This window comes from Oryza glaberrima, chromosome 1 (assembly GCF_000147395.1).
Source record: "Oryza glaberrima chromosome 1, OglaRS2, whole genome shotgun sequence".
Classification (NCBI taxonomy): domain Eukaryota; kingdom Viridiplantae; phylum Streptophyta; class Magnoliopsida; order Poales; family Poaceae; genus Oryza; species Oryza glaberrima.
In genome coordinates this window covers 35,846,126-35,872,525 of record NC_068326.1, presented here as the reverse complement: position 1 = coordinate 35,872,525, position 26,400 = coordinate 35,846,126, and the positions used below count along the sequence as shown (strand labels likewise).

At 40.7% G+C, this 26,400-nt stretch overlaps 4 protein-coding genes across 6 annotated transcripts; 3 read left to right on the top strand and 1 right to left on the bottom strand.

Annotated features, from left to right (window-relative positions):
• LOC127760312 (uncharacterized protein At3g49140) lies at positions 1-5,129 on the top strand. Of its 3 annotated transcripts, none has more exons than XM_052284555.1 (14): positions 1-289; positions 1,087-1,179; positions 1,307-1,417; positions 1,500-1,725; positions 1,962-2,064; positions 2,152-2,216; positions 2,406-2,525; positions 2,634-2,729; positions 3,375-3,531; positions 3,619-3,669; positions 3,750-3,859; positions 4,039-4,191; positions 4,311-4,406; positions 4,504-5,129. In XM_052284555.1, exons 3-14 carry the CDS (start codon positions 1,341-1,343, stop codon positions 4,594-4,596), a joined length of 1,347 nt encoding a protein of 448 aa, XP_052140515.1. In that variant the 5' UTR covers positions 1-289; positions 1,087-1,179; positions 1,307-1,340; the 3' UTR covers positions 4,597-5,129. The 3 variants fall into 3 exon arrangements, with proteins under 3 accessions (XP_052140515.1, XP_052140514.1, XP_052140513.1); XM_052284554.1 differs by having other exon boundaries at positions 1,052-1,179; XM_052284553.1 differs by lacking the exon at positions 1,087-1,179.
• A 5,937-nt stretch (positions 5,130-11,066) lies between these two features.
• Positions 11,067-14,720, top strand: LOC127761289 (probable methyltransferase PMT19). Its single transcript, XM_052285564.1, has 6 exons — positions 11,067-11,829; positions 12,083-12,293; positions 12,489-12,786; positions 13,211-13,582; positions 13,683-13,760; positions 13,955-14,720. The coding sequence occupies exons 1-6, from the start codon at positions 11,134-11,136 to the stop codon at positions 14,172-14,174; spliced, it is 1,875 nt and encodes a 624-aa protein (XP_052141524.1). The 5' UTR covers positions 11,067-11,133; the 3' UTR covers positions 14,175-14,720.
• Positions 14,721-15,314: 594 nt separating this feature from the next.
• Positions 15,315-17,841, bottom strand: LOC127765396 (uncharacterized). The gene is made up of 4 exons (XM_052290290.1): positions 17,803-17,841; positions 17,662-17,714; positions 15,791-15,903; positions 15,315-15,712 (listed from the first exon to the last, which is right to left on the bottom strand). Exons 1-4 carry the CDS (start codon positions 17,839-17,841, stop codon positions 15,369-15,371), a joined length of 549 nt encoding a protein of 182 aa, XP_052146250.1. The 3' UTR covers positions 15,315-15,368.
• Positions 17,842-22,257: 4,416 nt separating this feature from the next.
• LOC127775811 (PTI1-like tyrosine-protein kinase 1) lies at positions 22,258-26,047 on the top strand. Its single transcript, XM_052302117.1, has 8 exons — positions 22,258-22,436; positions 23,286-23,413; positions 23,543-23,793; positions 23,899-24,025; positions 24,164-24,437; positions 24,815-24,947; positions 25,138-25,224; positions 25,342-26,047. The coding sequence occupies exons 2-8, from the start codon at positions 23,314-23,316 to the stop codon at positions 25,477-25,479; spliced, it is 1,110 nt and encodes a 369-aa protein (XP_052158077.1). The 5' UTR covers positions 22,258-22,436; positions 23,286-23,313; the 3' UTR covers positions 25,480-26,047.
• Positions 26,048-26,400: the final 353 nt, after the last annotated feature.

Below are 26,400 nucleotides of genomic sequence, written 5' to 3'. Positions count from 1 at the left end.
GCAATAAACTTGGAAACTGCTCTGCTACTAACCCTGCATTATTCTGCAGGAGAGAGGCAGATTGCCCAAAAAGCCCTCACACTGTCCCACACTCCCACTGCTCGCTAAGTCCAAGAAAGGGAAACAAAAAAAAAAAAGGGGGGGGAGGAGAGACGAAGAGAGAGACAAGAACAAGAAAGGGCAAAGGCAGGGGAAGAAAGCAGCGAAAGGATTCAACGCAGCTCGCGAAGGCCGCGATCCGCCGCCTCGCCTATCCTTCTTGACAGCCGACCTTGGGGCGGATTTACCGGTACGATGCTGTTGCTGTTCGTCTCCCCTTTCCGTATTTGATCTGATTGTAGTCGCTAATCGGCATGATTTTTATGGTTTTACTCATATTGGATTGTATGCTCGTAGAACAGAGGCAAAGAACCGATCAAGATGGGGTTTCTTTATTTTTCTCTATTGGGGGTTGAACAACTGTTCGAGGAACAGGAGAAACCTTTTTTTTTTCTCTGATCAGTACAACTGTTCCGTTTTCCCTAGTAGTAACATCCTTTGGTGTTGCTTAGAGAATTTGGTTGGATCACTCCGATATTCATTTCATAGATATGGATTTGTGATAGTGTGCGATTTTGTGTTAACAGTAAAGGATTCATTTTGCAAAGTGTTCTTGATCCACTGGGGCCCTCCAGAACGCATTTTGTTCAGGAATTAGGGTTACTGGGTTAAGGCAAATGATTTTTTTTTTTGAAGTAACAAGGGATAATTTTCAAAGTTGGAGGGGATTTTTTTTCCTTTTTCTTTGGTCCTGTTCTTCCAAAGTTGGTTCTTTCATTTCGGGGGAATACAATTCCTAATCGATCTGAACAACTTCATGAATCATGACCACATTGCCCACCTCTTTGTTCTCTGTTCCCCTCTTGTGTTGATGCAACTTGCATTCCAGAGGAAGATTGCTTTTTATTAATTATTGAGGAGGAAGATGCGCATGGGTTATGTACTGTTGTAGAAAATATTCCCTGATTTGAATTCATCATTTTGACTTCTGTTCTAATATGCGCGGCTCCAGTTCATGGACCTAATATAGTTCGATGGACAAGATAGGGCACTGAATTGGGCTTACTGTTAGAGGAGTACTGGTTCTGCTTTTGCTGAAGGAATTATCCTTTGTCTGATGATGTGATATATAAGCTACTTGTAAGCTGGAAACTAATCTCACATTTTCTTTAGTTTTGTTGATAAAAATACAATGTGTGTTGTATCATCTTTTGGTTGGTATGGTGTCGAGCACATTTTTAGTTGTCAATTATGTTTCTCTTTGCAGAACATATTTGATCGTTCTTTGCTGGAGTTTATCAATGGCAGCAGGGGTCACTTTTAACTGGATTAAAACCCCACTTGACATCCGGAGATTTCATGACTTTTCTAGTTTAAGGTCTCTCTCTCATTGTACAACTGAATCATTTGACTGGACCCCTTGCATTTCGAAAACTGACTATTGTAGCTAACTATTGTAGTTTTCGATGCCGAAATACTTTTGGATCAATCCAACCTTCCTGGCTGACAACAGACCAGGAACCATCTTTTTCCAAAGTTCGAGTGGCTGCAGATTACTCAGATTCTGTTCCAGATTCAAAGTACACAAGAGATCGGGGTTACCATCCTCTTGAAGAAGTTAAAGAACGTCCAAAAAAGAAGGACCTGTCACTGACAGATGTGGAAACTGCTAGAACTGTAGTAGAGGTACCCTGGTGCATCTATACATTTGTTTAGTTACTGATGCATGTAAATCGTTTAATTTTGCATAGGAATGACTTACAAGATTCCTCAATCACTCAACCTTAGGCTGAGTAAATATCTGTAAACTGTAAAAGTTAAGCAATAAAAAATTATTCCTGTTGTAAAACAATTAAACTGGTGATCTTACCTTGTGTATCGAATCCCTATCATACTCTGGATAACTTTTCTATCTTGTCTAGGCCAATAGCAAGGGATTGCTTGTGTTCCCTGCAAGAGTGCATAATGAACCTCATGGGCATGTTGCTTGGTCAGACTTTCAGTATATTGTAGATGACTATGGAGGTAATGCCTTAATGTGCAGCATATATTTTTACAGTAGGGCATTCATAGTTCTCATTTTCATATAACAAGTTCTGTACTTATGTACAGACATTTTCTTTCAAGTACCCGACAGTGAGAACATCTTGGAAGATGATGCTGCAAACAATCCTGTGGTAAGATTACTCTACTTTAGTACTTTCATGTTGGCGTATGTCTTCACAAGCACATATCATGTTGAATGATCACTAGCGCCATGCCAAAAGGATCAGAGTTTTGGAAATGTTGTAAACTGTAATGCACCAGTATTCTAGTGGGAATGGCATATCAGCTTAGTTCTTATCGGAATGGCATTTTAATTGCAGACAGTTTTGATTGGAATGGATGGCCCTATTATTGGAGAAACTAGTGTGGTGACTAGTGATTTTAGCGACTACATGGATGTTGAAAATTTTATAGACATGCCTGATGAGAACGACAGCAAGGTTTGCCAAATAAATCATCGCCTGCTTTCAGCTGGTTTTATGACAAGTTTTCTATCAGCAACAAGTACTGTCATTAGTTGTTGATATTTCCTTTGTGATATGTCGCAGATCGATACAGAAATAACTGACATTCTTATAGAGTGGGGGATGCCAGCAACAATGCGTGCAATACATCCAATTTATTTTGCGAAGTGTTTGACAAAGGTAAACCGTCAAAAGTTATTGCAAGCATCAGCAACCATTGAAATAGTGGAGCAGATGAAAACTTTAACTAGGATAACTTTCATAAATGTATTGGCAATGTGAACAATGAATATACTGTGAGTGATTAGTTAATTCCAACCTACATCATATTCTTAGAAATAATGTTGTGAAGGGTGCAAAGTCTTTATCTTCTGGTAACAAAAGTAAGAGCCCGGACCTCAACTTGATACTTCAAAAAGGGAAAAAGAAGGTAGAAATTCAAGGTATGGCCTTACCTATTTCAAGATACACTCTGTCAACTGTAACAGAAAAAAAATCCAAGATCTGAACTTAGTGGTCAGATAAAAGGAAGACAAAAGGCGTTTTTGTCTCTTGTTCTGGGATATGTATTCCATCAGTTAGTACTGGTTGTATATGAAAGATATCATTAAAAAATTGAGTAAAATGGTAAACAAAAGAACAGGATGAACTTTTGAACCAGCAACTTGAACTTACTGTTATTTGCTCCAAATTTTCCTATAACAGTTCATGAAAAGGTAGATGCTTTGGGAAGCATAGTTCGTAACCTAAATTATAACGAGCACCATATTACATATCAACCACCTAGTCCATGATAAATATACTGTGTATTCTTTTGCTATGCAGGCTGTTCATGATAAACACAGGGAAAAGATGGATAGTCCATCAAATGGTGTCTCAATTGTAGGATATTTGAGACCTGCTTTCATAGAAGAAGAATCTTATCTAAGGAGCTTATTTCATGGTGAGTGCAATGGTGATGGTTATTCGTCTGATTGGAGAGGTAATTCTTTGCTTTATCTTGGTTACTTCTGTTAATACTACTCTTTGATTCTGGTTTATTTGTTCTAATACACAAGAAATCAAATAGATGAATGCAAAAGAGAACCTGCACCAGCTTCTGGAACCAATGGCCTAATTGGTAAGTTGATCAGTTGTGATCAATTCATTCAGTGCACACTTTTGTTTAAATTTTGTTGCTAATGTTAATTCAATATTTAGATGATGATAAATCGAGATTTGATTTCATGAATGTGGGAAGTAGCACTGATTCAACAATCTACAAACTAGAAATAATGACGGTTGAGCTGTTTTCCATCTATGGGAAGCAGGTAAGGACTTCCCTCTTCTGTCCAATGTATTGGATCTATACTGGTTCAGAATGCATACATGACTCGCATAACGGAAAGTTGAATCCATGTCTAAATGATAAACAGGAGATAATTTTCTCAACTTTCTTGGCTTGGTTGGTTGTTCTACGACATTACTTTCATTCTGTTAATATCTGCAGTTGATGATTGATCCACAAGATTTTCAAGATGCAGAACCAGATATTCTTGCAAATTCTGCTTCAGAAATTATAAATCGCATTAAAGAAAACGATGATCAGTGCGCTATGGCACTCAGGTCCCTCTGTCATAGGAAAAAATGCCTCATTGTCGAGGTATGTTCCTGTTCATCAATGCCTTAATCCATGTTCCTTGTTCCTTATGTTTTCAGTTGGCATTTGGATTATTACTTCCATAGAGTAAGCTAAATTTTGCAGTATGGTATGTTTTACAGGAGGCTAGCTTGATTAGCATCGACAGTCTCGGTATCGATGTAAGAGCTTTCTCTGGTTTGGAAGCTCGGACAGTTAGATTTTCGTTTAATGCGCAGGTTAGCTCTTACTCTTAGACTCAATTTTTCGCATGTCCTGTCACCTATTTAATTTTCATGGAGCCTATAACAAATCATTTGGAACCTTTGGTTTCAGGCACTCTCTGAACGTTCAGCAGAGAAGAAGATAAGGCGAATGCTTTTCCCTCGTCGTAAGAACGTGAAACCTTCTACTGAAGATGAATGTTAACCTATCAAAACCTGGTTAGGACACAAGAGAGTAAAGGGATTCAGCATAAGATGTGCATCCAATCTGATGCGAATTCGTTAGAGATACTGCAAATCTGCCGACTATGAAAATGACCTCATTTCCTGAAGAGTTAGATAACTTTGATCCAGGTTTTGATCTGATTGGTGAAAGAAAAAAGAGAAAAGAAAGAAGGATCACCCATGGTTTCTTGCAAGCAAGGTGGTGGTCTTGTAAAGGTGAAAGCAGTGAAGTAAGATGCTAGCATCAATCCGCAACTGACAAAAAGTTTCATCAGCCACCCATAAATTTGTCATCAAAGAAAAAAAATAAACTGTAAAACAGGCCAGATTAATAAGATCTCTTTGGCCTGTAATAATCTCTCCATTTCCTATCAACCTGTAACTAATTTAACTGCCATTTTTCCCCCCTCATGCCTGAATAAAATGCAACTCCAATGTAAATCCACTGAGAAATCCTGATGTTTTCTGACAAGTGACATTCTCCTTTCTTGACAGGCGTGCGTGCTTGGTCATGAGTATTACTCTCTCTGTCCCATTTTAAGTGCAGTTCGTCCGTCTTATTTTTTTTTATAATTAGTATTTTTATTGTTATTAGATGATAAAACATAAATAATATTTTATATGTGACTTATTTTTTTTAAAAAAAAAGTTAAATAAGACGGACGATCAAACATTGGGGACAAACATCCACAACTGCACTTAAAATGGGATGGAGTAGAAATCTACATCAGAGAGAAAGTTTGCTATGAAAAATGTACTACTACTACCAATCTGTCTGTTGGTGAACATACTACTACAACTTTTTTAAAAATTCTTTTCCATCAATGAACTGACAAGTGATAAGGCTGTGAGCTAGTGAGGTTAGCAGGTTAATGTTCTTGTTCTTTGATGGCATAGTGGCAGTCACCATCCTGAAACGAAACTAGTGGCGATGCTTTTCTGTACTAAGCTATAGCTCGATCGATGCAAGCACGAGTGTCAGTGTCATCTCTTTTTTGTTTTTTCTCGCTTTCTGCCTTGGATTGGTCTGGTCGTGCCCGCTTTTTTCCCGCGAAATTTGATTCGGGAGAGAAGCTGATGGGGAGAGCATTTCGGCGCCATCTTTGATTACCGCGTGTGTGCAGAAAAAGGTGCACCCGGTGGCAGAGCAGAAATGAAAAGAGGATGCATTCACAGATTTAAGAGATATTTTACGGTCGTCGAGAATATTTTAAGGGTGAATAACATATCGCCTCTGGATAATATTTCGAGGACAATGAAGAATTATATTGAGTTAAATGCACCGATCACTTCAATTACGGGTAAAGGTAAAGAATTCTATTGAGACGATGCATCAGATGCATCAAATAGTTTAACCTAAAAGCTTAGTCCGATAAAAACTCTATTGACTCGAGACTTCTGGCTCAATGGAATATGTATACCCATCAACTGTTGGCAGCTTTTTTTCACAAGTTGACAATCACGATCGCAGTACCTAAACGTCTTGCGGTGATATGGAGTTACCAACCACCTCGACCTAGCCAAAGGGCCAAATCAAGATGGGTTTTTGTAGAAAACGGCTAAACCGGCTAGCGGAGCTGATTTAGAGAGACCCGATAAAAACAGATTCGGGTTCGGACCCTGACGGTCAGACCGGCCACATACCTGCGGTAAGACCGGAGTTCAGGCCACGGTCAGACCGCCCACATACTTGTGGTCTGACCTGTCCTGTGAAGGAAACCCGGCACTTTCTAAACTTTGGTAATTTTCCTCTATTTCATCCATATGTGCTAAATTTGGATGTAAACATCAACTTAAATGTTTAACCAGAAAGATTAAGCTGGTGAAAAAAGACAAAACAGTTTACTTATCTTCTAACAAATTCGAGATCTGAATACGATAAAGTCGTCGTAGCTTCTGGCACCAATAATACGCCTGATTCTCATGCTCACAAGAGCACAAAGTAGCCAGGCCAGCCTTGTTGCCTTCGTTGCATGGAGAAGAAAGATACACATCACCAGAGTGTGGGATCATACAGGAGAAGAAAAGGATAGAACGAAATACCACCTTCGTCTTTTAATATATGACGATATTGATGTTTACACATACTGTTCACCATTCATCCAAATTGAAATACTAAACAAATATCATTTGTAACTTGTTTTTGTTATTAAAGATTTTTTAAATCATGACGTATTTTTTTATTTTTGCAATAAGCTTTCAAATAAGACAAATCATCAAACGACACGTCCAAAAAAATTTAAAAGCAAAGAGAGCATTTTTCAGCTCGAAGAACGAAGAAACATAGGGAGTACTCTCTTTGTTACGAAATAAGTTTAGTTTTATCCATCACACATACCAATATAAAATAAAAAAAAGACTACAATACCCGAACTTTATTAAATCCTAATACAATTATTCCTATCTTTATCTACTCCCAAATCCCAATGCAATTTTTTACAAACTCTGATACAGTTGCTAAAGATAAATTTGTTTTGAGATTAACAATTGGGACATAAATAAAGTCGTTTGGGATAGCGATACGGTCTCCAAAACACAATTTTGACTTCCTGTTTTTATAAAAAAATATTTATTGAATTTTATGAAAGTATTTTTCAAGACAAATCTATGTATATAGTTTTTATATTTTCAAACTCAACAGCTTAAGAGTTATTCATGATTTATATTCCTAAGATTTGACTTAAACATTATTCTAAATGACTTACTTTATGAGTACGGAGGGAGTACGAGCTATTAGCTCCGTCCAAGAATGTACTCCCTCCGTTTCTAAATATTTGACGCTGTTGACTTTTTAAAACATGCTTGACCATTCGTATTATTAAAAAAATTAAGTAATTATTAATTTTTTTCCTATCATTTGATTCATTGTTAAATATACTTTCACGTATACATATAGTTTTACATATTTCACAGAAAAAATTGTAAATAAGACGAACGATTAAATATGTGCTAAAAAGTCAACGGTGTCAAACATCTACAAACGGAGAGAGTACTAGCAAGCACACATGTGCGTTATCGTCTTCTCCCGGCGCGACCGCATGCGGAGGAGAGGGACGCGACGGCCGGTGGCCCGGGCGTTATCATCAAAACCATCAAATCAGCCGTGTTGTCGATGCGGCAGCCAGCCGATCGGCTCGCCGGACGGCCGCCTGCGTTTGTCACATCGTCCTCGCGAGTCCTCCCCTCCTAACCTGCAGTGCTATATATGCCACGACGAGCAGGAGGCGACCAGACGGAGAGAGAGATCGATCGAACGAGGCGTCGCCGTCGATCGCCGTCGTGCCGGATCGTTTGGTTAGCTTGCAAGACATGCTTATATACTCCTTCCGTTACATATTATATTATAAATCATTTTAACTTTATTTTAACTTTTTCGCTTTCAAAGTTTGATTAAATTTATAGAAAAAAAATAACGATCCTTTTAACATAAAATAAATATACTATTAAAATATATCCAATGTTATATTTAATAAAACTAATATAATATTATATATAAATGATGCTAAATTAAATTAAATCAAAACGAGTTATAATAGAAAATAGAAAACAGATGAAGTATATATATACTCTATACTGCGCGGGCGTATGGATCGCCGGAGTCGCCGTCGGAAAATTACTACATGCGTGAATGCGTGATTAAAAGTCGGCATGATCCACCACCGCCTGCAGAAAGAACAAAGCACGACAGATGGTGACTTGTGGTAAAGAGATTCTGTGAAGGGGAAGGTTTAATTTTATGCTGTCAATTAAGTAAGGCTCTCATCGGATGGCCTAAATAGCCAAAGAATAAGCTAAAATTTAAATTTTCAAACTTATTTTTGAGATTGATTTTGAGATATTTTCAACGTAGTTTCTTTTTCAGCATTGACTTTTAAGTCACCAAGAACATATATATAAAAGTTTTATCTAAAAATCCATTTTTTTTCTCTAATAAGCTGTTTTGGCTTATTAGAGAAAAAGCCAAACGATGGGAGCCTAACCTTTCAAGACTAAAAGAAAAATATTATTTTAGCAGTATATAGTTTATTTTTCTCTTCCATGATGTTAAACCCAAGTGTATAACAGATAATATGATCGATCTGATGGCGTCTAGAAGGCTCATGGACAATTATTATATGCTGCTTTTTACCATACAGTATATTGGGATCACGGTGACCTAATTTTAAGGACTTTTTTGAAACTCAAGAATTTTATAAGATTTTCATAGAGATCCGTTCGAAGCAAGTAAATGTTTTTTTCCTATAGAAGCACCGCTATGATCTTATAAGAAGCAGCTAGTATGTAAGTCAGTTGAAGGAATATGAGAACCTGGAAAAAAAAGTTTTTCCACTTATATTTCTAGTTTGTTATTTCCTCCATCCCAAAATATATTCGTAGTGCTAGTATGTGGCACTTCTTATACCAAAATCTTTTATATCATAAAATGTGGAAAATAGTTAGATTCTATAACTACTGATTCATAGAATCTTTGTACGTAACATTATGAACTATTTGAGGACCTGAAGATTTGGAATAAATTACAGGTGTAAGAATCTGCAATAACTGATTGTTTAGCATTATGAAAAACAACTGATTGGTCAGCTTCTGTAATCTGCAAAAAATGGGTTTTTATCTTCTCTCTTCTAGTTCATGAATCTCACAACCACATATTCTCAATGTTTAGGTATAACTTTATTTCTTCGAGAGAGCTAAACATTTTGAGAGAGGCAATACTTCTTGAGAATGCTACATGCTGGGTCCCCTTGTCCCCTGCCTATCCAAGGACGAGTGAGCTGAGCAACAAGGAGGAGGGTGCCCACCGGCGAGGACATTCGACGTGGGCCGGGGGAGAGGACCTGTTTAGCGAGAGGACGTGACCACCAGCAACGAGCACTAGCATGGGGGTGTGGACGACGGTAGGCTGTGTGGTTGGCGATGGTAGCGGTGGCTACTTCTTCCCTGGGTCGCCATGGCCGCGCGCGAAGGTGGCCACCACCGTTGTCGTCAGCGGATCCAGCAGAGGGAGGATAGGAAGCGCCATCGTCACCGCCGCCGCGCCAAGTGAGGACGGCCAGATCCTTCTCCACTGATCTCGATTCCCCACGGCAGCAACGAATGACAAAGGCTGATGGAACGTGTAGCTGGTACTGATGGCAATGGATAGGGTCGACAGCGTCAGAGGCTCTCGGCCCGATACTAACAGGGATCGACCGGTGTCAGTGGATACCTATAGGTATCACCTGATACCTCGTCAGTATTGTTTGATACTTGGTAGGTATCAGATCCAGGATTCCGTGTTTCACAAGCCCCCTGTACGCAAGAAGCTTTCCAAATGCAATTCGTGCGTTCGTTAGGGCATGAGCAACGTATCTTGCCGGACTCGGTAGTAACGTGGGCCCAAGATACAGGTGATAGTAGTATATGAACTTACCCATAATATTTATTCGTGTGAGTGAGAAGTAAGGTAGGTCCACTTAAATATTGATTCCTATGAATGGTGAGAAACAATGACTTCATGGTTCCTTATACTAATATTTTACTTGCATGTGTCATATTTACTGTACAAACAATGATATTTATTTTTTATGTACTGGTGGTAGCTCTATGAGTAGGTACTAGTTACTTATCACTCTCGCAATGGTTGCTACTTGGTAGCAAGAGTGCATTCAATGCTTAATACCTAGTTTTTCATCACATTGTGGATGTCCTTTGAGCAAGTTTAATAGTATAGCCAACTATTAGCTCCAATTTATCTATAACTAATCTAATAACTCATTCATACAATAGTTACATACTACACTATCAATAACTGGTCCCACCTGTCATACACACAGTGTCTTGGAGTCCGTACTACAGCTAACTACAAATGTGTAGCCCGCTGCTCTTCTCTCTCCTTATTTATCTCCTTAAAATATGTTTGGAGGGAGCGTATCCTATGCACACATGCCCTCGCGTGTATACACCATGTACACCAACTAAAAATTATCACAAAAAATTCTAGGAAAATTCATACATGTACTTTCAATAGTATTACATCTACGTGCAAAGTCGCATCTTCAAATTCATTCTACATAGTGAATAACAAAAAAAATAAAATTCTGACAAAATTGCAACCTTAAAACTGTCAGATTTTTTGTTTTTTTCGTTACGGCTAAAATATAATGAATTTGACGTTAAGATTTTAACCCTAGGTGTAATACAATTAAAAGTATGTGTATGATTTTTTCTAGATTTTTTGGTGATATTTTTTAGTTGGTGTGCACGTGTGTACACGTGAGGGTCTGTGTGCATATGATATGTTGCCATGTTTGGAGCTGCCTTATACCCTGCTATTTAACCTGCTCTTAGGCATGCTGAAAATTGAAATGCAATGACCGGGGCCCACGCGTCAGTAACGGATTCCCACGCCCTCGCGCCTCCTCAAATACCACCACCCACTCCACTCCGCTTTCCTTCAACATTCGCGACGAGAAGTTCAAAAAAAAAAAAAAACATTCGCGACGAGCATCCGATACTCGCCGCCGCCGCAGCGCGCGCCATGCCGCTCTCCGCGACGGATGCGGCGGCCGCCGCCGTCAAGCCGCTGCCGCGTGCGCTCTCGCTCGCGGGGGCGGCCGTGGCGGCGGCCACCACGTCGCTGATCCTCATCTCCGTCGTCGTCTCCCGCGCCCACCACTCCGCCTCCTCCTCCTCCTCCTCCTCGCCGCCGCCCTCCAGCAACGCCTCCACCGCGGCGCCGCTGCCCGCGCCACCCACCCCGTCGCCCGTCCCGGAGTACCTCCACCACCACCCGCCGCCGCCGCCCCCCATCCCGCCGTGCCCGCCCAACGCCACCCACGTCGTCCCCTGCCACGAGGACGACGAGCTCTCCGGGGAGCGCCACTGCCCGCCGCGCCCGCCGCCGCCGCCGCCCCCGCACCCGCCCGAGGACCCGCCGCCTCACCCGCCGCACCCCCCGGACCACCCGCCGCCGCCGCCACCCTGCCGCGTCCCGCCGCCTCCCGGGTACCGCCAGCCCATGGCGTGGCCCGCGCGGCGTGACCGCGCGTGGTACGCGAACGTGGAGCTCCCGCCGCTGGCCCCGGCCAAGCTGGCCGGCCCCCCTGACCCCGTGCGCGCCCGCGGCGACTGGCTGGTGTTCCCCAAGGGGGTGGGGACTTACGTCGAGCAGCTGGCCGGCATGGTTCCGCTCCGCGGCGGCGAGGTCCGGACCGCGCTCGACGTAGGATGTGGGGTAAGGCTAATCCAATCATTTCTACGAGCTTTCCGTTTCATATCCGAGACGTTGAGATTTCAATTTGTAGGGGACTGAACTGAATTACTGATAGTGAATGGTACAAAGTACAAACAGTTAATTACTGTCACCTCTGAAGTTAACCACTGAATCATGTAGTACTGAAAATTTCAGTGTCAAAGATGACTCTATCAAGTTAAAATTTGACTACCGAATAGTGAATTTGAATGTGATGTCTGTCTCTGTGCTACAGGTTGCGAGCTTTGGAGACTACCTGTTGAACTATGGGATACTGACCATGTCAATTGATAGGAGAAATAGGCATAAAGCACAAGTGCAGCTCGCCTTGGAGCGTGGTCTGCCAGCGATGATCGGAGCACTCGGTGTTCGCAGGCTGCCTTATCCGACGAGGTCGTTCGACATGGTGCACTGCGCAGGCTGCCTTATTCCGGGGAATTCTCATGGTAGGACATGAAAGATACATACTCTGTGATAATTCTTGATATCTTGTTGATCATGAAACTCGTCTCCACGTATAGCTTTTGATTGGTTGCATATATCAATAGCTTTGAAAGTTGGCAGATGTTGTCATTAGTGAGAAGAATTATTGTGTGGTGAAGTGCTTTAGTTTGTTCTCATTCACCTATAGCTGATTTCAGATGAACTCTACATGCTGGAAATTGACCGTCTTCTCCGACCTGGTGGATATTGGGTATTGGCTATGCCACCAATCAGCTGGAAAACACAGTATGATGATTTGAACCGTACAGCCAAGGGTATGCCAGGTGAACAATTAGCTTTGGAAGAGATAGTGAAAAAACTTTGCTGGTCGAAGGTTTCAGAGAACGGTACAATCGCGGTTTGGAGAAAGCCTATAAATCATATTCAATGCGAGCAAGATGCTAAGCTCTTGAGGTCACCACCGTTCTGTACAGGAGATGACGCAGACAGTGCTTGGTAAAGTTTTCCTTTCCACCTTGTAGCTCTGCACAATTTTATTTTCTGTTATCTGATTTGTGTTACCATGACGTCTGTCTATTTCCTAGTCATCTATTGCTTTCAGGAGAATTGTCCTTGTAAATGTTAATTCTGAAAATCAGTATATAGTATCTGGGGTATTTTAGGAGAGTTAAAAATTTGACCAGATCAAAGTTTATCTTAAGTTGCACCATGAGTACGACGTCCAAGTAAGAGTATTAGCACAGTACCAGTGCACTTCACAAGGAGCTTACTGCTAAATTTATGAAAATAAGAAGAGAGAAATTGGTTACTGTAGTAGTATATAACTCTATCGACTATAGATTATATTGGAGAATTGCCCATTCAATTCGTCAGTTATGTAAAACTCATTCATAACAAATGCATTTTGATTATATTGCAGGTATGTAAATACTTCAATGTGCCTAACTCGTCTTCCAAGAGATATTGCTGGTGGTGCTGTGGAGAAGTGGCCTGAAAGGCTCACTGCCATACCACCAAGAATAGCCAGTGGAGAAACAAAGGGGATGCCCATACAGACATACAAACTTGACAGTTTGGATTGGAAGAAAAGAGTTGATTTCTACAGAACATATTTGAATTTATCTGATGGGAGTTACAGGAATGTCATGGACATGAATGCCGGCTTTGGTGGCTTTGCTGCGGCTATGTCTGAATATCCTGTTTGGGTCATGAATGTAGTTCCTGCAAATCTGACGGACAATACACTTGGTATCATCTATGAGCGTGGCTTGATAGGAACATACATGGACTGGTAAGTTACAGATCAGATTTTGAAGCGTTATTTCTACTTTTACACTAAGCATAACAGATAGCTCACCATCCTGAATCAATTTTCTTCTTTTCATTTTCAGGTGCGAGTCTTTCTCTACTTATCCACGTACATATGATGTGCTACATGCCAATGGAGTATTCAGCCTGTATATGGACACGTAAGTGATGACTCCTATCAAGTAGTAACTCAAATTGTTCTCGTTCTGAGAGAAGATATCATTCAGAAAAGAGACATGACATGCATTGCTACTCTGGCATGCAACTCCTCTGGCTCGCTTAGCTTGATAGTGCCAAAACTAATCTCAATGTTAAGACGTACCGATTCCTTTACACCAATCTTTGTGTTGTTCAGGTGTGGCATCCCTTACATCATGCTCGAGATGGATCGCATTCTCCGGCCAGGAGGCGCTGCGATAATCCGGGACGTGCCTGATGTGGTTCACAAGGTGAAGGATGCTGCAGACAGGCTACATTGGCACAGCGAAATCGTTGACACTGAGAATGGGGGCCTGGATCCTGAGAAGCTTCTCATCGTGGACAATTCTCTTCCATTCCCAGATCACCCTGCATGATGTTGATAATTTCCACATCTTCTCTGATCATCATCTTCAGAATCAGAAAAGATTGTTCTTGGATGCTTGTATATATGCACAGATGAAGAGTATAAGAGGACTCTACACGCAATAGTTACATATCCAGATGACCACATAGCCGAATAATCCAATGTATTTGAGCTGTTTACTCCACTAGACACTGTCAGATTCCAATAAACCAGTATAGGTAACTTAATCTCCTGAGCTCTGTGTTGTTCCCAGCATGGTGTTGGATGTGCAGAGATGCAACCAGGCTCGATTCTGTAGAGATGTAGTATCTAATTGCTCTGCATTTGTATATTGTATACTAGCTGTGTATTATCGGTGAGATTTCTGTGAAATTCCTTCAGAGTTTGCCTTGCTTTGCTTGCTAAGCAATGGCATGATTCATGTATGATGATGGAATCTGTAGCCTCTACAGTTTTGCTCTGGTACTTCCAAATTTTTCAGGCTATAGGATGTTCAAAAGATGCCTATGCTTGTTTGGGATATTGTACAAGTAAAGTGAAGCTGCAGCTGATCGAATATGAACATGATATTTTCGCCTCTTTATCGAACATTGAACTGAAAAGTTTGAGCTTACTACGATGGCCTCTGCTACTACTGCCGAAGTAGTAGCAACTTGGAATAACTGAATAGATTAATTAATAGCAATTAGTACTAGCATGCAACATTTTTGCATGAGAATCTGGAAAATGTATTAATCTTGTGGAACACATAATCCCCTTTGCTAATATGATGCTGGAAACATGTATATTTATTTGGCTATCTATATTCACAACACACAAGGTAGGTTACCAGTACAGCCAACTGCTACTCCAGGGCCTTGATCCAAGTTAAGCAGCTGAAATGTGTATACAGTCAGCAGTCAGCACCAGGTGCTGCCCATAATTCATGGCTATAATTTATATACAATGAACTGGGGTATTTCCTTCAAATATAGTAGTATAACATAAACTTATTATTACATATAAACGATACATATATAATCAAAAGGCACCACTGGTTCAACGAACCACTTACACTTATATCTCTACGGGTTTCTAACCAGAAAGCACACTAGTTGCTCTTGTTATTTTCACATAGTTGCAGACTAGTTGGCTATAATAATAATATAGTTTCTGTTCTTTTACATAGTTGCAGACTAGTTGGCTATAATAATAATATACCGAGCTACTGCCTGCTACGTTTGCCACGAGCAAACTTGTTCAAGGCTTCCTCCATAGTGAGATCCGCAAATTTGTTTGTACCTAGTGTGCATTCGCAGCAACCATATTTTTTCACCTGTTCAGCATTGTACTTTTCGACATACTCGACAGTAGACTTGAATACCTCAAAGCGATAAGCCTTCTCTGCCTCGTCTTTGTAATTACGGTTGAACTTGTTCATCCACTCTTGGAATCTCACCTTCAGGGCCTGTTCCTCGTCTTCAGACAACTTCTTGGAGCCCTCCATCCTCTCATCACTGTCGCCTGTCTTCATGGTCGCCTCCTTGCCAGTCAGATACTTCAAAGCTGCTGTAATTATGCGGTAGACACTTCTTGTTAATTACAGGGAAACAAAAGAGATTTCATTTCATGCAAAGCTGTCCATACGTGGTTCCCCTGCAGTGGTATACAGTTGCTTTCCCTCCAATGCGGTTGCCATAGACACTTCCATTGTGTTTCCAGGCCTTAATAATTTGAGTTCAAGTTCCCCTGAAGGCACCCTGCAAAAGGTAACGAAAATGGAACATATAGTTAAAACATGTAGGGTAATGAGTGATGAAATGCTAGATTTTTTTCTTTTGCTCTAACTTTTCTGTTCGTAAAGTTGATTGCACAGATCAGAAAATAATAGACAGAGATATAGTAATTTCTTCTTCTTCTTTCATATTTTTGCTCTAACTTACTGAATCCTTAATCGCTTGGGTCTTTAACTCCTTAATCGCTTGGGTCTTTAACGACGTGTTGGCTTGTTATGGGCGTTCGTAATGGTACCGGTAGCAAATAAAGGACAGTTTTTGGGTCCGCTTGGCACAACTTTTCTTAAAAGCTGCAATTGATATTTAAATTTAGAATTTGGTTTTAAAAATTATTTCTTGAGGTTTTCCTTTGCCACTTCCATTGCCTAGCTCTCTTTTCATGATTGATATAAATATGAGTAAAACCTACCTAAAATTAGTCTTAAAAAACACATCAAAATTTGTCTTTTTTAAGAAAATGTGCTTCTAAAAGTTTTCCCTCCACAATATATATCTTTTGCCTATATAATTAAGTTACTCTCCTGGTTCAGTGAAGATCTAACCATCATGGCAATAACTTGTGGGTTGAAGATGGCGTGTGTGTGTCACATCATAACTTAGTTGATAATCATTATATGACAATAATAGGAACGCCGACAAATGCTTTTAGATTCATGGTTATTGCAGGGTCCTCAAAAGAAAGAAAGAAACATGGTGTAATGAATGGCAGAAGCACGTCGGAAGCTATTCTCCATGGTTTAGCTTATATGTTCTCAATATTGCTTACAAACAGAAACATCTCAATAAATAAAAATAAGTACTATGCTATGAGAATAATCAATTATATTGCTAAATGTATTCTGGAAAACATCAATCAGATTTATTTTAGTAAGTCATGCACACAATCTCTCTTTCTCTCTGGACATTGTATATTTGTTTATATTCGACCAAGATACTATCTTTCAGTTAGCAGGACAAGAACATTGAAGGAAAAAATCAATGCAATGGAAAGAATGGAACCATGTACTTCTGTACTTGCTGTTTATAATAAGTTTAAGATAAAAAAATCCTGTCATAAATAGCCACAATATCATAATTATAATAACCTAATCGCACATATCAATCCAAACCATAACACATCAATACTCTATCTGTCCCATAATATAAGAGATTTTGGGTGGATGTAACATATGTATTTCTACGAAGGGAGTACATGCCATGGAGACCGGTGGACAAGTCAAGTGGCAGGATATTGTACCATCGTTGATTGGTGGACGCCTAAGCATCAATTATGATATATTATGTAACCATAACATTACACAGGAAGAGTTGAGATATCATAACATTTTTTTACTGAAAAGACTAGGAACCAACTGATCAATGGTTTAATAGAACATGATTGAGCAAAATCATATAGGTTTCGCATCAATATATACTTAATTTGTGTAAATTGTAGCTAAGAAATATAGCTTCTTTTATTTTTAACAGATTCAGCAAGAATGGTAAGCAGTACTCTCTCCGTCCTAAAATATAACAACTTTTAGCCCTCAGAATTTATTCTAAAATATAACAGCTTCTCTATCAACATTTTCTTCCTAACCAATTATAACTCTACATCATTTACTTTTCCCATCTACCTCCACTACTCATCTAATCACAACGCTCTACCATTCATTTCTACCTACTTTCTTAATAACCGTGTTCAACTCTAACACTTCTTATATTCTGCTATGGAGGGAGTACCTTAGAAAAGAGCCCTGCAGCCTTGTGGTTCTTCCCGCGTTGTAAGCACGGCCCTGAAAATCATACTCTCAGTAAAGTAAAATCAGTCAATTGAACATTTGGAGCGGGTTTGTGAGAGTAAATAAATAAAAGAAGGCATACATGGAGGAGAAGACTTGCTGCTCTGCGCAGAATCCTCATTGGAGAAGGAGAAGGATGGATGCTAGATAACCTAACAAGAAGACGAATTCGGAGATTCAAATAGGAAGGGAAAATCAAATTCGGACTTGACAAATGAACAAAATAAACACGCCCTACGAGCAGCGGAGCGGATTTAGTTTTCGAGGGAACCCTTCCCAAGTGAAAGGCGGGGGCGGCGATGGAAGAAGACAGGAGGAGTATATGGATGGGATATGGGCCTTTTAGCAAAGTGGGCCTTTCCTTTAAGAGTTATATAAGGTTCACATTGGGTCCCTCAATTTGTCACCGAGTTCGAAATTCACTTGGACTACGAAACCGGATACAGCCCATTCCCCAACTTAGAAAACCAATGCAATGACATGTCAGCTCACACAGAAAAGTGACCTGTATAGCTTTGGAGTTACAGTATTCTCTTGGAACTTCTGACAGGAAGAAAACCAATGGACCATACAATGCCTAGAGAGGTCAGCAGAGTTTGGTTAGATGGGTAATGTTCACATCTATTTATTTTCTTCTTGTTAGGTTTGCATGATCACATCTGAATATCTGATTTAATTAACAGTGGCAACAACTAAGGGGGTGTTTAGATCTCGGGGTGTAAAGTTTTGGCGTTTAACATCGGATATACAAACACACATTTGAAGTATTAAACGTAGACTAATAACAAAACAAATTATAGATTCCGCCTGTAAACTGCGAGACGAATTTATTAAGTCTAATTAATCCGTTATTAGGAAATGTTTACGGTAGTACCACATTAAATCATGTAGTAATTAGGCTTAAAAGATTCGTCTCGCAATTTACACTCAAAATGTGTAATTAGTTATTTTTATCTATGTTTGGTACTCTATACATGTGTTCAAACGTTCGATGTGATAGAGCGTAAAATTTTTGCATGGGAACTAAACAGGGCCTAACACTTGATTGGTAGTTCAGTACAGTATAGCAATACACAACCCAATCCTCTTTTTACCTAGTCTCTGAGCATGTCCCAGTTCTGTTTTTGCAGGCTAAACCAAGATTGACTCAAGACAAGGTATTGATCCTCGGTTAAATGGTGAACACCCACCAAAAGGAGTTGCAAAGGTCTCTATCTCTCTCTATATATAAACATGAGTTTGACGAGTCATGGCATAATCCGAGACGCACCTGACCTGATGTGGTTCTTCACAAGGTGAAGGATGCTGCAGACAGGCTACATTGGCACAGCGAAATCGTTGACAATGCTTCTCATCGTGGACAATTCTCTTCCATTCCCAGATCACCCTGCATGCATGATGTTGATAATTTCCACGTCTTCTCTGATCATCTTCAGAGATATTGTTCTTGGATGCTTGTACATGTACAGATGAAGGAAGAGTATAAGAGGACTCTACACGCAGTAGTTACATATCCAGATGACCACATAGCCGAATAATCCAATGTGTTTGAGCTGCTTACTCCACTAGACACTGTGTCAAATTCCAATAAACCAGTACAGGTAACTTAATCTCCTGAGCTCTGTGTTGGATTCTGTAGAGATGTATCTAATTGCTCTGCATTTGTATATTGTATACTAGTAGCTGTGTATTATCGGTGAGATTTCTGTGAGATTCCTTTCGAGTTTGTCTTGCTTTGCTCGCTAAGCAATGCCACGATTCATGTATTATGATGGAATCTGTAGCCTGTAGTACAATTTTGCTCTGGTACTTCCAAAATTTTCAGGCTATAGGATGTTCAAAAGATGCCTATGTTTGTTTGGGGTATTGTACAAGTAAAGTGAAGCTGCATAGGATCGAGTATGGACATGATTTATTTTCCTCATGACATAATCATGGCGATTATTAACTGATGCCGCGTGGCTGGAAACCGGTGAAATGGGTTGGGGTTGCATGTACTTGTCTTCTCTTAATCTCTCCATCTACCAATCGTTGGACGATGTGATTGGGTGATGTTCTTGCTTGTCCTTTCGTCCTCTCAAAATTCTCCTTTTCCCATTTGCTTCGTGCAAAGGACATGATCACTGGTTTTGTTAGATGCACACAGTGCTATACATCTCCATTCTCCAGTTCTCTACTTTGCTTATTCTACTCCCAAAATAACTGCAATCATAAGTTTCTGTGTCTAGCTTTGATCATTCGTCTTATTTAAATTTATTTTTACGATTTGTATTTTTATTATTATTAGATTATAAAACATGAATAGTACTTGCGTGACTTATGTTTTTTTTAGTTTTTTTAAAAATAAATAAGACAGACGATTAAAGTTAGACACGAAAACTTCTGTATTTATTTTAGGATGGAGAGAATAGAATCACACTAACAAATATCCTAGTGTGTCTAGAGATGGTAAGGTCCATGGGTTTCCTTCACAAACCCTATCTAGCCTTCATATTATTTTTTAGGTAAAAAATGTGTAAAGATTCAACCCACCGTTGCTCTAGCTGAACTGTTAGGTTGTGTTTTGAATAACCTGCCGATTTGTTACCCTGATCCACGTATCATTGATTTAAAAGATCTCACGTGCTACTATTACACAATGATATTAACAACATAAAAGTTTATAAAACATCAAATTTTACCATATTAAATTCATAATGTGCCTAATCAATAGGTTAGTTGCCACATTGTCGTGGCTGTAATTTCAACGTACGCCCCACATAACAAAGCACGTAACATAACACATACTCCCTTCGTTTATAAAAAAACCTAACTAGTATTATATATGATGTTTCCTAGTACAATAAATCTGCATAGGCCGTACAAATCCGTTGTATTAGGAAACAACCAATCCGATACTAATTTGGTTTTTTTAGTTGAGGAAGTAGGTCTGTTGTAGCCACAGACCAACCTTAGCACATGCTCTACTTTTCTTTCTTCTTCACCCCTATTTTGAAGAAATTTGAAGAACAGGTGACAAACACTATTAGGGCCGTGTTTTAGTTTCCCCTATTTTCAACTTTCCATCACATCATATCACATCAAAAACTTTCCTACACACATGAACTTTCAATTTTTTTTTCAAACTCCAAACATACTTCAAACTTTCAATTTTTTTTAGGAACTAAACACACCCTACGGATAGTAGTAATAGGGAGGTTGACAGTTGACACCTTAGTAAGTGATAGCGGGCCCACCTTTGTGTGGGACCCACCGGGCAGAGGCACATCTGATCCATTTGCTCGCCTCTTAGAGCATCTCCAACAGTCTCTCCAAATCTAACTCTACAAATGTCTATTTGGCTAACTCTCCATTTAATTAGCAAGTCAAATTTGTTATTTACTCCAACAACCTCTCTATCTGTTCTCTCTATTATGAGTGTATGACATTGGAACCCGCATGTCAGCATCACCTCTTTCTTCTTCCTCATTTTCTCTCTCTTTTTCCCGGACGGACTACACGGAGCCTCCATCGCCGCGTGCAGGGCCTTCGGCGAGGGCTCCCCGGCCGTGGCCGCCGCATGGAAGCCACTTCACCAACCCTGTCCCTCCCTCCCGCCGCCGCCGCATGCAAGCCATCCTCGCCGCTGGTCCCGGGGGCGCCGCCGCTGCCAGGGTGCTCGTCGTCGCCGATGCCACCAAGAAGGCTGTCGCCGTGCTCAAGGCACCTCCCTTGAATTCTGTTTTGTTATGTACAAACGACTGAATTCTGTTTCAATTATCAATTTGCAGTGCATCTAGCTATAATTTATTAACTGTTACCACCTCAATTACATACATACGCAAAAGTTTATTCACTTCAAAATTCACACACTAGAATCTATTAGTATCTGACTTCCGGCTAAAATGTCAAGATATCAGCATCAGTGTACATAACTACATTCACCATCCATCAAAAGAATCCTGATTTTGTCTCACTCTACTTGCTTTTTTATATCAGGTCCTACAACAGTGAATGGCCGCCGTTGCCACCCCCGACGCCTGGCGCACCCACGACTGGCGGAAGGCCGTCGACTACCACAACACCCTCCTCGCCAACGGCATCCTTTCCCCGACCTCCCGCGCCATTTGCCTCGGCGCCATGCAGGAGGCCCTCGCCATGCGGGAGCTCAGTGTCTCCACCGCCGTCGCCGTCGCCAGGAAGCGCTCCCCGCCACTCGCTATCGTAGGGAACGACCGCCGCCTCTCCTTCCCGGACTCCTCCGTCGACTTCATCTAAACGGCGGCGCGCTTGTGGCCGGCGTGCCCTCCGATTCTCCCCCGGCCGATGCAGCTGAGAGAGAGGAAGGATGGCTGGCTGAGGCTGGGAGGAGAGCTGGGAGTGATGGTGGAACCTACCTTTGGCCAGTGGAGGTGGCTGGCTATTTTTCTCTGATAGCTAAATTTTAATATGGAGAGTTAAATAGAGATTCTGTTGGAGATGCTCTTATACCGGCCAATCCTACCAGCTTCTTCGGCTCTTCCCATAAACTGCAGAGTACTACGCCGCGTCAAAACGATTAGAAATAGGCAGCACAAAAAAAAAAAGAAAAAAAAAGAAAGAGGAAACCGAACTCCGCTATAAAACCGCGCCTCCGCCGCGACGAAGCCGACCAAGTGAAGCAGCGCCGCCCCCCGCCGCCGCCGCGGCCGACGACGACGACGACGACGAAACCGCCGGAGGCAGAGAGGAGCAGAGGTACGCACGCGGTATCAGCTTTCCCCCCCCCCCCCCCCCTCTCCCTCCCATGAAATCCAACACCGTTTTCGAGCTTGATCGTCTCCGATTTCGTTTCTGGGCGGCGGCGGAGTACTAGTGGAGACGACGCGGTTTGTGTGGGGGATGGGATTCGTCGGCTCGGCGCTGCGCTGCGCTGGGGTGAGTGGATGTTGGTGTAGGCTAGTGGGGTGCGCGTGCGTGCTCGTTTGATTGGGTGTTAGGTGACGATTTTTTTTTTTTTTGGGGATGCGGTAGTCTGTTAGGCGCGTGGGTTTGTGTTGTGCGACCATGGTTTGGATCTCGGAGCTGCGCATGCGTACTGTTTTTGTGTTTAGATTGATTGGCAATTATGGCTGCCACTAGCTGTGTTTGCGATGAGATTAGTTGATTGACCAGTTTTCAATTTTTCATGTTGAATGACTGAAATTGTTTGAGACTTTATCTTTGAGGGTTTATGTTGCTGACACCGTAAATTCCTGTCGAATAGTTCGGATATTTTTTTTAATGAAAAATGTGTACAGAAATCTCATGTATGTGATGTATGGAGGTCACCATTTTTAGCCGAGAGAGCAATTTCATTTTTAGCCGCTCTGGAATTCTCTCCTTCTGAATAGCATCAGCATCATAGACGCACATTGTGGCATTACATATCCTGACGCTGTATGTCTCTGCTGACAATGTCTTAATAAGGAGCGGACGGAGAGGATTGCCCGAAATCTGTTAAGAATGGGGAACAATTTAGGCTGGAACATTTTACAACCGGTCTAAGGACATTGTCTCTGCTGACTATCTGATATGTTTCTTGGTAAAAATTTATGTGCTGTACAGACTACAAGGGGTAAAGTAGTGAGAAGAGATGGTAAGGTGGCGCCGCTGGATCTGCTGCAATTGTCAAGTGAACGAGTCTGATCAGCTCGAAAATGGACATGCCAAGGTCCTGACTAGTAATGTAGATGGTATGCTTCTTTCACCTTGCTTGTGTTCTCTATTTATATTTCTTAGTCCTGCAGTGTCACTTCATTGATTGAAAACTTAAACTCCGTTTCTGATTGTTCACCTTTCTACATTTTTTTCTCCTTTTCCAGGAGTGACAAAGGGTTTGAAAGATTCTGCTACTGAAAAAGCTCAGCCACAAAGTTCAGCTCTCACTATCAATATTCCTGTTCTATCCTTGGACGAACTAGTAGAAAAGACAGATGATTTTGGCTCAAGTGCTTTGATAGGCGAAGGTTCTTATGGTAGAGTGTACTATGCTGTTCTTGACAGTGGAACAAAAATTGCAGTGAAGAAACTTGATTCTAATGAAAATGAGCCCACTTCAGAATTCTTGACCCAGGTTGACTTGATTTTAGAGATATGAATTATTGTTATTTGGTTATAGCATTAATGCATTTCTACAGATGGAGGATCCTAAACAACACTGCTTATTTTCTGATGCTAGGTCGCTTTGGTTTCAAGATTGAAACATGAAAACTTTGTAGATATGTTGGGATACTGCACGGAGGGTAACCTTCGCCTAGTAGCATATGAATTTGCCACTATGGGTTCACTGCATGATGTTCTACATGGTATGGTTCGGCATATCCATCATGTTCTCCAGTTTGACTAACTTTACTACTGTTTTTGGGTAGCTGGGAACGGGTGCTGTATAGCTGCAGCAGAAGCAGATCAATTGTTGATATATCTTTTTTAACTTTGTGTAACAGGAAGAAAAGGGGTGCAAGGTGCACAACCTGGTCCAGCACTTGATTGGATGCAACGAGTAAGAATAGCTGTTGATGCTGCCAAAGGACTTGAATATCTACATGAGAAGGTTCAGCCCTCCATTGTTCATAGGGATATTAGATCAAGTAACATACTCTTATTTGAAGACTTCAAGGCAAAAGTTGCAGACTTCAATCTCTCAAATCAGGCTCCAGATATGGCTGCTCGTCTGCATTCTACTCGTGTACTGGGAACCTTTGGTTATCATGCTCCAGAGTAAAAATTCTTACCATATTCTGTGATGAACTTTATTTTACTGTTCAATTGTAGTTTCTTTATAGCATTACTTCTTCAATTAACTTTGGAAAGGACCAATACACAATGTGATTATTATAGTTTGTTGAAAAGGATCCAATAAGTTCTATTTATTCATAGGCACATTTAGGACTCCTGCAGTGAAAGAAACTGGTCTTACTCTACGATATTTCTTACTTTGTGGCACTTTCTACATATAGGTTTTTATGCCTGGGTTGCTGTAGAACCCATTATTGCCTCTATATGACATTTTCTGATGAATAATCAAGATATATATGTAACACTGTTTTTATGCTTGAAATGATATCATTATCTGACCCAATATGTAAACTTTGCAGGTATGCAATGACCGGTCAGCTGACACAGAAAAGTGATGTGTATAGCTTCGGAGTTGTTCTCTTGGAACTTCTGACAGGAAGAAAACCAGTAGATCATACAATGCCTAGAGGGCAGCAGAGCTTGGTTACATGGGTAATGTTCACCATATAGTTTACTCATTTATCTTGTCGTTAAGTTCAGATCACATCTGAATATCTGATTTAGCAGCTTATAGTGTCTACAGTTAACACCTTGATTAGTACAATGTAGCAATACGCAGCCCAATCCTTTAGTGGCTACTTTTTACCTAGTTCTCTGAGCATGTCTCAGTTCTGTTTTGCAGGCTACACCAAGATTAACTGAAGATAAGGTGAAGCAGTGTATAGATCCACGGTTGAATGGTGAATACCCACCAAAAGGAGTTGCCAAGGTCTCTATCTCTATACATGCACACAATATTTATACACATGAGTTTGATGAGTCATGATAGTCATCCTTTCCTTCTCTTTTCCCCCACATTTCTCACTACTGCACTTTCTCGATGCAGCTTGCAGCGGTTGCAGCATTGTGCGTACAATACGAAGCCGAGTTTCGCCCAAACATGAGCATTGTGGTGAAGGCTTTATCTCCACTGCTCACAAGTAAGCCGACTCCACCCGCGCCTCCACCAGCTCTGGACGGTTGATGTACAGAATCATCAGAGAAGAAATAACAACTAAGACCATATAAGCTTCTAAGGGTCAGGGACTATTGTTTTTCCTGCTTGGTCATTTTGCATAGCATACCACAGAATGGAGCTACTTTCTTATTGCTTCTCGGAATTCAGGCTAACTGCATGGAGAATGTGTTTTGCCTTTTGAAGGAACACGATCCGAGCACAATAACATACTTAATTTTTGCAGACGGTGTCTAACAATCGGGATTGCATTGCATATATACTGTCATTCTGGGCCAACCATAGGATTTGCAAGTATTTAGGTGCCTGTTTACAGAAGATTAGACGATGGCTTGTGTTCTGTAGTCGTTTATTCAGTGAACTAGAGATCATGTACTGCTGAATACTGATGATGTTCATTGATTCAAATAGTGTCGCTGTTACTTGTGTTGCTTTACCGTTCGTTCAAGTCTTGGGAGATAAATCAAATTAGTCACCACATGTTGCTACTGCTAAGTTGAGGGATACTTTCAGAGAAAACTCATTAGCGCATGTTTAATTATTAATTATTATAAAATTAAAAATAGATTTATTTGATTTTTTAAACAATTCTACATAGAAACTGTGTAAAAATATATCATTTAACAATTTGAAAAACTTGCTAACGGAAAATGAGGAACTCAAAGCTTAGAGTTGAGAAAAAAAACTGGGCCTAGCTGCTAGCCCATGGAATATGGTTAACAAACGTGCACGATTCTGTACGATTGTGTGCATCTTGTAAGCAGTCACGTTAAAAAGAATATTTTGTATATATGAGACTTAACTTAAAAGACACATTCCAAGTTAAATGCAGAGCTTAAGGTTTGTTAAGCCAAAAACGACCTTAACAAAGTACTTACTGAGTTACTGTAGAGCTGATTAAACATTACTAGCACGAAGCAGACCACCCCA

Bases quoted from the DNA above. Each gene is read 5' to 3' on its own strand.
- LOC127765396 (XM_052290290.1), bottom strand. From the start codon at position 17,841: ATGAGGATTCTGCGCAGAGCAGCAAGTCTTCTCCTCCAT. The intron at 15,904-17,661 runs GTACTCCCTCCA...TACCTTTTGCAG, and splicing joins CTGCAGGGCTCTTTTCTAAG to GGTGCCTTCAGGGGAACTTG. The intron at 15,713-15,790 runs GTATGGACAGCT...GCATAATTACAG, and splicing joins TACCACTGCAGGGGAACCAC to CAGCTTTGAAGTATCTGACT.
- LOC127761289 (XM_052285564.1), top strand. From the start codon at position 11,134: ATGCCGCTCTCCGCGACGGATGCGGCGGCCGCCGCCGTCAAGCCGCTG. The intron at 12,787-13,210 runs GTAAAGTTTTCC...ATTATATTGCAG, and splicing joins GATGACGCAGACAGTGCTTG to GTATGTAAATACTTCAATGT. The intron at 13,761-13,954 runs GTAAGTGATGAC...TGTGTTGTTCAG, and splicing joins TTCAGCCTGTATATGGACAC to GTGTGGCATCCCTTACATCA.
- LOC127775811 (XM_052302117.1), top strand. From the start codon at position 23,314: ATGGTAAGGTGGCGCCGCTGGATCTGCTGCAATTGTCAAGTGAACGAG. The intron at 23,414-23,542 runs GTATGCTTCTTT...CTCCTTTTCCAG, and splicing joins CCTGACTAGTAATGTAGATG to GAGTGACAAAGGGTTTGAAA. The intron at 24,026-24,163 runs GTATGGTTCGGC...TTTGTGTAACAG, and splicing joins ACTGCATGATGTTCTACATG to GAAGAAAAGGGGTGCAAGGT.
- LOC127760312 (XM_052284553.1), top strand. From the start codon at position 1,341: ATGGCAGCAGGGGTCACTTTTAACTGGATTAAAACCCCACTTGACATC. The intron at 3,670-3,749 runs GTAAGTTGATCA...TTCAATATTTAG, and splicing joins TGGAACCAATGGCCTAATTG to ATGATGATAAATCGAGATTT. The intron at 4,407-4,503 runs GTTAGCTCTTAC...CTTTGGTTTCAG, and splicing joins GATTTTCGTTTAATGCGCAG to GCACTCTCTGAACGTTCAGC.